At 44.5% G+C, this 8630-nt stretch overlaps 1 protein-coding gene and 1 pseudogene across 1 annotated transcript in view; both read left to right on the top strand.

Moving 5' to 3' along the window:
• On the top strand, positions 1050-1910 carry Dut-ps (deoxyuridine triphosphatase pseudogene; annotated as a pseudogene).
• The window catches only part of Plg (plasminogen), a 42480-nt gene continuing 36864 nt past the window's right edge, over positions 3015-8630 (top strand). Inside the window, exons 1-2 of the mRNA NM_053491.2 lie at positions 3015-3100; positions 6996-7131. Coding sequence (NP_445943.1) covers positions 3052-3100; positions 6996-7131 — 185 coding nt within the window. The 5' untranslated portion in view covers positions 3015-3051. The remainder of the gene's footprint in view (positions 3101-6995; positions 7132-8630) is intronic.

Below are 8630 nucleotides of genomic sequence, written 5' to 3'. Positions count from 1 at the left end.
CATTATGTATTTGTGGAATCTGGTTTTATTTTCCCCAATTCTTTCGGAAGAAAAAAAAAGCTGCTTGTTGTTGACTTTCTGGATTGCTAATTTATTAAACTGGGCCAGCGGGTTCAGGGCAAGTTCACACTCAGGTGCTCCCCATCTGTCTGCTGTGTGAAATATACCTCCAGCGGCATGTCTGTTCACTCTCACAGGGCATACATCGCAGGCCAAAGAAACCAATTCCAACTGAATCTTAGCTGGGAGGACCAAGGAATTAACAAAGGTTGCTTTCATCACAGGATCTCCCCTAATGCTCTCGTCCCAGGAGCAGGTGGCTCCACCAAGGAGAAAAATCTCACGCCATTTCTCTGCTCATTTAGAACTGAGGGAGGGCCTTGTGGATCTCGAAGTTGACTCAGCCTCATACATTTATCAGCTTCCTGAGTCTAACACACTCCTGGCTTCCTCAAGGAGGAGCGGTGCCCAGCACCATGATCTACTGCCTGCCTCTCACTTTCCTGGTTTGTCTTCGAGGTTTTCCTGCATGGGCCTTATTCTCATGGGATTCTATACAAGGTTCTACCTGAGATATCCTGGCACCTAATCCTGTAACTAGTTGTCATGGGAAGGAGTTCGTAACCAGGAAAGAACAGAGTTGCTTTGTCCCTACGCCACACCAATGGAGCGGAGTCTAATTCTAAATATTTTCAAATATAACACAGGAGGTTTTAAAGCATTTTGGCCTCCAGCCGGGAAAACATCCAGACTCTACCATTAAAGTTGAGATGGCTGGAAGAGAGTGACACGCACCTATGGTCTTAGCACTCAGGCAGCAGAGACAGGAGGATCACTGTGAGCTCCAGGCTAGCTCAGGCTATAGTAGGAGACTATCTCAAAGCAACAAAAATAAACGAAAAGATATTCTTGCAACTGAATCTATCCACTTTTGCTTTGTGCCAAGCATGAGGGTGTTACCATGATACTGTGAGTTCATATAGAGGAAATATACACACTGGAAAGGATATTAAGAAAAGACTGGGGGGCAGCGGCCTCAAGGCCTGCGGGGCCTCCAGCGCCATGCCGCTCTTGTGCGCGCTGCTGCGCAGCCGACTCCAACCTTCTCTGCTCCGCTCGCTTACGCTCTCGTCCGCGCAAAGCCTAAGCTGCGGCGGAAGCAGAGGAGTCCGGACCTGGAGCGCGCGGACCGGACCCGGAGCGTGCGCTGGTTCACCCTCCTCAAGAGAAACGTTAGCAGGTTAGATGTGTGCCTAGCATGGAGTCAGGGCCTATGCCTATGATTATACAATTCCATCCATGGAGAAAGCCCTTGTGAAGACAGACATTCAGATAGCTGTTCCTTCTGGGTGCTACGGAAGAGTGGCTCCACGTTCTGGCTTGGCTGTAAAGCACTTCATAGATGTAGGAGCCGGTGTCATAGACGAAGATTATAGAGGAAATGTCGGCGTCGTGCTGTTCAATTTTGGAAAAGAGAAGTTCGAGGTGAAAAAAGGTGACCGGATCGCGCAGCTCATTTGGGAGCGGATTCTTTATCCAGACTTAGAGGAGGTGCAAACACTGGATAACACTGAGAGAGGCTCAGGAGGCTTCGGCTCCACGGGAAAGAATTAAAACTTTGCTTGAAGTACTTTGCTGTTTGAACACTGTAAACGAGCTTTAATTTCAGAAGCATTTTGTGTTCTAGGATGTAGGAAAGGATACCTATCACGGTGGAACTGCTCTGTTCTCTAGTTGATGGTTGCCTGTAAATCTGTATCGTGAGAATGGCATTGACATGCAGACTTGGTTATTAGATATTTTTTTAAATTTGGTGTTGTATTTAAATTATAGTCCTATAAGAACTGATTTTGCTCTAATTGCTATATTATTTGTAATTTTTTTTTATCCAATAAAGTCCGAAGTCTTTAGCAAAAAAGAAAAAAGAAAAAAAAAAAGAAAAGACTGGGAAGTGGAAGATAATTTATACATATATATATACATACATATGTAAAATACATATATATGTATGTACATGCATATAACATACAGATATGCATTTATAGGTATATGCATATACATGTACATGTATACACATACATATACACATACATATGTATATACCTATATATGCACACATACATAAATACATGTGTGTGTGTCCTCAAAGGCTGGAAGAGGACATTAGATCCCCTGGAGCTTGAGTTACAAGTGGCTGTGGGCTGTCTGATGTGGGTGCTGGGACCTGAACTCAGGTTCTCTGGAGCAGCAGTAAGTGCTTCTAACCACTGAGTTCTCTCTCCAGCCCTCAAACTGATTTCAACACTGCACAGCAGGCTAGCAGTGCCTCTCCATGGTGTGGCTCTAGTCTGGCAATGCCGAGTCTCACTATACAGGCCGGTCAAGGACTAAAACACACCAGGACAGAGGCTATGTCGTGCCTAAGTTTGAAAGCAACCCACATATGACAGCATTGTAAAAATGATACGACTTAATCAAACTGCTTAGTCAACACCAAGGCTGGAATGGAGCTGAGGGATCACCAAAGCCAAACCAAACCGAGACCAACTGCTACTCGCGACATAGAGAATGAAAAACAAGCTCGTACGCATTACGCAATACATACACTGAGCCATCACGTGGTACCCCGGGCCCCTCTTCTGAAAATGAGAACAGTGTACAACCAATTGCCAGGAAGGACAAACGAGGCTGAGTGTGGACCACTTGGCAGTATCTGGCATATGGGAGTCACTCAGCAAGTGGAAGAAGAGAGAAAGAAATGAGAGGAGACTGGGAACATGGTGGCCTAGGGGAAAGGGAGGAGGGAGGAGGAAGGAGGGCCCAGTGGGGAGGGCCACTGCCATCACTTCCAGCATCTACTGCAGGCTCTGCTCAAACATTTTGTAAGCTCCCTGTTCGAGGTAATGTTTGCTCCTTCTGTGTATGGTGGCAGGGGGCCCAGACAATGATTAACCTCATCAGACTACCTTGCTTGCGGATGCCTTTGCTCCCCTTTAAGTCAACACCTGGGACTGGGACACAGTTGTCCAGGTGCTGTTGGCCAGTCCCAACATGGACCATAAGGAAATAATCCTTCTGTTTCTCTTGTTTCTGAAACCAGGTAAGACCTGATGCACGGTTTTCCTTCAGCTTTTTAAAATTCTAGCCATCTATTAAAAATAGATCTGCTGTGTCTTCGTGGGCAGTTCATTTAAATGAGCTATCAGTTTACGGGACTTTCAGTTCAAAGTCTCAGACTGAGGAGTTTGACATAAACTCAGTTTCCCTGTGAATAGTGTTTGGGTACGGATGAACAGGTAGGACAAGCCACCAGTGGCTTTGCAAACCTAATTGATGGGGGATTTTGGCACTGCAGCAGGGTATGACTAAGGACTCTAGTTAGAGGGGGATGTGGCTCAATGGTAGAGCAGTTGGCCAGCATAATTGAAACCCTGGGTTCAGTTCCTGGTGGCGGTAGTTACTGGGGTTAGATGGCCTACCTCTTTGCCTCATTTTCAGTGTGACTCACTAGAAGCTTTTGTTGATCCATCTTGTTCCCATTGGGATTTTCTGCTTGGTTGAAGGAAGGGTTTGCATGGGTCTGAGGCTTCCATGAGTCTCACGGGTCAATTTCAAAGTGACATATGTATGCAGTAATTAAACAAATACCTATTCTTCAGAGGTCAAGGGTGCTAGACACATTGTGTGTGTGTGTGTGTGTGTGTGTGTGTGTGTGTGTGTGTGTGTGTGTCCTACTTCGGCCCATAGAAATTAGCACTGGGACACTACAAGCTTAGGGGTCACACCGAAATGTTAGAAGCAACTCCCCTGCAGCAGGACTAACGTGTGTCTCTGCCAATGCGGGGGGGGGTGTCATAAGGTCTTTGTCAAAGCACTTACTGTCATTATCTGCAGAAATGGCTTGACTTTCATTTTCCTATTGCATAGAGATAGCCAGCGAGAGGGTAAGAAAGCTTCTTCCACAGCTGTGTACAAACTACTAATTTTTTTAAAAGACAAAGTCATATTATGTAGTCCTGGCTAGTCTAAAACTTGCTATGTAGACCAGGCTAGCCTTTAATTCTCAGAGGACTACATCTGCTTCCCAAGTGTTAGGACAAAAAGTATCATCCCTCAAGCTCAGCAGAGATTTAATTTTACACACTCAAGTGCACACACCCACATATATACACACACCACACACACACACACACACACACACACACACACACACACACACCACAGTGATGGAAAAAGTGTCTTTGCTTTGATGATTATACACATCTATATTTCATCTCTAACAGAGAAATAGAAATAATTTTTCTACTAAAGGATTTGTTTCAAGTCTCCTTATCAATATACTATAGTAAACCTTATTTCTACAAGAGCCCTGGAGGTAAATAGAAGAGATAAAGACTTGGAGAAAATTTTCAAATACAAAAGAGAAGAGTCAATCATCCTTGGGGAAATTTTATTGGGAATGGCAGCCCCTCCTTGGGTGGCTGTGTACCATTAAACATGACCAAAGCTGGAGATCCAGACAGAGGGCTCTCCTCTCCATCGTCATCTGAAACCTTCCTCGGCCACTCCCAAGAACTCTCTGCAGCGCTAACCCAACTCTGTGTAGACACACGGTGCAGAGTGGCCGTGAGTCTTCCAAATCACATACAGCTCTACAGATTCCCAAAACTTGAGTCTTCTCAAAGTGAGAGTTTGAATTGAATAGAACACAAGCCTAAAATGTTCCATTTCTCCATAATCTCTTACACCCACATCAACTCTGATGACAGAAAAGGCATTGGCCGACTTTCCACTTCCTACCCAGCCTTCCAGTTTGGAGCACTGAGGAAGGCTGAAGTCACCAGAGAGGGTAGACTTTCAAAGAGGAGTCTGTATTTACCAACTGTCTTCTCAAGTTTCCCTGCTTCCGATCCTGGTCATTTGTTAACTTGCTGGATCTGGCTTTGCTTTCCCTCCAGAGGTCAAGGTTGCTATGTTGCCTAATTCCATGAAGACTTTGCTGTGTTCGTTAACCTCTTTGTCCCCTAACCTCTATGGAAATCGTGAGCATTTACACGCACACAAAAATGTAGTAGTGGGGACTCAGGCTCAGAGCAGAGTCATCTGAGCTTAAGCCAGCATTGTAGCTCCTTAGCCCAGGGGACACCCGGCAGCTGTGACCACTTCTATGGGGACAAGGGAGAAAGCAAGGGACTTTGTCTTAGAATGCATCTCACAAAAATCAGAGGCAGGCCATGCATGGTAGCACACCTGTGTAATTCTGTACTTGGGAGGCTGAAGCAGGAGGATGGCTTGAGTGCTAGGCCAAGTAGGGCTCCTTAGAAAGACTTTGCCACAACAACAACAACAACAACAACTACAACAACAACAACAACAACAACTACAACAACAACAGTGAAGCCAGTATCTGTATCAGGCTCTACTTTTTAATGACTTCCTCTGAAATGCCAGATACTTTCATCATCAAGAATAAAAGTCATATGTCATTGAAAAGCATACATCACTGGCAGTTGATCAACAGCCTCCTCATGCCACTCTCTCTCCTGAAGATCAAATGAAAATCAAATTTCATTGCTGGGGCCTCACTGGCTTATCACGGGGCAAACAACACTGAGTGGTATAATTTACTCTTTAAAGTTTGGTAGAGTTCTGAGAGGTGGTTACATGGGCCTCCGTTACCAATCTTCCAGTCTAACTGTGCTTTCAATCTATTATAACCTACTGGAACTGATGATCTGAATAAGGATTTCTTCTTCTTCTTCTTCTTCTTCTTCTTCTTCTTCTTCTTCTTCTTCTTCTTCTTCTTCTTCTTCTTCTTCTTCTTCTTCTTCTTCTTCTTCTTCCTTCTCTGCCTCCTCCTCCTCTTCCTCCTTAAAAGATTTATTTTATTTATTATATATAAGTACAATGTAGCTGTCTTCAGACACACCAGAGGAAGGCATGGGATCCCATTACAGATGGTTGTGAGCCACCATGTGGTTGCTGGGATTTGAACTCAGGACCTCTAGGTCCCCCTACCCTCCCCTCCCCCCTTCTCCTTCTTCTTCTACCACAATGCATTCAGCCACAAAAGTAACAGCTAGTGTTATTTGGTTGATTAAAAAAAACAAATAAATTAAAAAGCCATGAGATATATGCATGAATGTGCTTGTACATGTACACACATACACATACACACGCATGCACACACACATACACACATATACACATATACATACACACACATATACTCATTCATACACACATGCACACAGATACACATACACACATACACACATATACACATATACACACACATATAGACATACACACACACGCACACATACATACACATACACACGCACACACATGCACACACACATACACACATGCACACATACATACACACACATACACACATACACACACATACACACACATACACACACATATACTCATTCATACACACATGCACACAGATACACATACACACACATACACACATACATACACACACATACACACATATACTCATTCATACACACATGCACACAGATACACATACACACATACACACATATACACATATACACACACATATAGACATACACACACACGCACACATACATACACATACACACGCACACACATGCACACACACATACACACATGCACACATACATACACACACATACACACATACACACACATACACACACATACACACACATATACTCATTCATACACACATGCACACAGATACACATACACACACATACACACATACATACACACACATACACACATATACTCATTCATACACACATGCACACAGATACACATACACACATACACACACATATACACACATACACACACATACACACACATATACACACACATACAGACATACACACATACATACACACACACATGCACATACATGCATGCACACCACAGCCATGATAATGAACAATGTTGTCAGCCAATTGACTCAGTTTTCACTTTTCTTTCAGGACAAGGGGACTCACTGGATGGCTATGTAAGCACACAGGGGGCTTCACTGCATAGCCTCACCAAGAAGCAGCTAGCGGCAGGAAGCATAGCAGACTGTTTGGCCAAATGTGAAGGGGAAACAGACTTCATCTGCAGGTATCATTGGCATCACGGTCTCAAGCAGAACTCTGGTCGCCTGAGGCTCTAAAGAATAGATTCTTTATCTTTCAGTTTATTAACTGGGAAAGGGAGGGCCGGAGAGGTGGAGCTGTGATGAAAAGTCTTTGTCTCTATAACCCTAAGAGGTTCTATCTTTAGAGTCCACATAAAATGGAAAGAGAACCACAAAGTTGTCTTCTGACTTCCACATACCTGTGGTGGTATATATGTGCCTGTACTTTCACACACACACAGCAATACTAACTTTAAAAATAAAAGTTAAATTAAAATGGAAATTAAAAAAATTTGAGGTAAAGGTAGTTTATAGGGCTGGAGTTTGCTTATGATATCTGAGGACCATATAACAAGGCCTTATTAAGGTTTATTAGTGTTCCCTTAAAATAAAATCTCTGAAAAGGGGCCAGAAAGATGGCCCAGTTTGTAAAATGCTTACATTGCAAACACAAGGACCTGGGTTTGATTCTCAGCACAGCTGTGGGAGCAACATGAAGTGATTATTGTCTTAGCACAGTGGAGGCAGAAACAAGCAGATCCCTGCAGCTCATTGGCTACCAATCTAGCCAATGGGAGAGCTCAGGGTCCAGTGAGAGACCCTGCACTAAAAAACACAATGGAGAGAGACTGAGGAGGACACCTGAGGCTTACATCTGGCCTACACACACACACACACACACACACACACACACACACACACACACAGAGCCCAGGGTGACACAGGAGCATTAGCATTTCCTATTGTGAGCTACAGTTGCAGGCACCAGCATTAACTATTTACTACAGACCACATGAAGAAAACAGACATGAGGAGCAGAGACTCACACCTACACAGTCTGGCATCTGTCCTTCTGTATTTACGTCAATAGTCAAAGGAAGCAATAATCATGTAAAAGAATAAGACGGCTACTGCGAGGCACTGCCCAGCGCACGCACTGGGAGGAGTTGAGAAAGTGTCACCAGGGAGTGGAGGCAGGTGATCCCCGTGAGCTAGGGAGAGGGAGTTTTACAAGGCTTCAGGAACATGGAGAGGCGCTCCAGGAGGGGAGAGAGGGCCAGAGCTGTGATAGGATCACAGGACTTCAGGCAGGAGATCTGGCCTGAAAGACGGCTGCCATTGGCACAGAATGCGGAGCCAAGCCTCCAATGTAGGGTCATGTAGGGGAAGAGAGGTTGGAAGTTTAGGCTGTTTTCTGTGGCTATACCAGAATTCCCAAAACTTGGCAATTTATAAAAGAAAGAAGTTTGTCATATAGGTGGTTCTAGAAGCTGAAGTCTAAGGCCAGGCAGCTCGGGCTTTAGCGAGTTGGAACAAAGCAGGAAAATAGAAGGAAGAACAGACAGGTGCCACACAGAGGGCAGGAACGGCCATGTTCTGTTTATAAAGCAGGCAGTAAACAGCCCAGCAGGGCAGGAATGAGTTCTCACTGCCCAGACCTGAGCCACCCTTTCAGGAACTTAGTCCTAAGCTCCATCAGCTC

Source organism: Rattus norvegicus, chromosome 1, assembly GCF_036323735.1.
Source record: "Rattus norvegicus strain BN/NHsdMcwi chromosome 1, GRCr8, whole genome shotgun sequence".
Lineage (NCBI taxonomy): Eukaryota > Metazoa > Chordata > Mammalia > Rodentia > Muridae > Rattus > Rattus norvegicus.
Note: the sequence above shows the minus strand (reverse complement) of the source record. Positions and strands in the feature narration are given on the sequence as shown.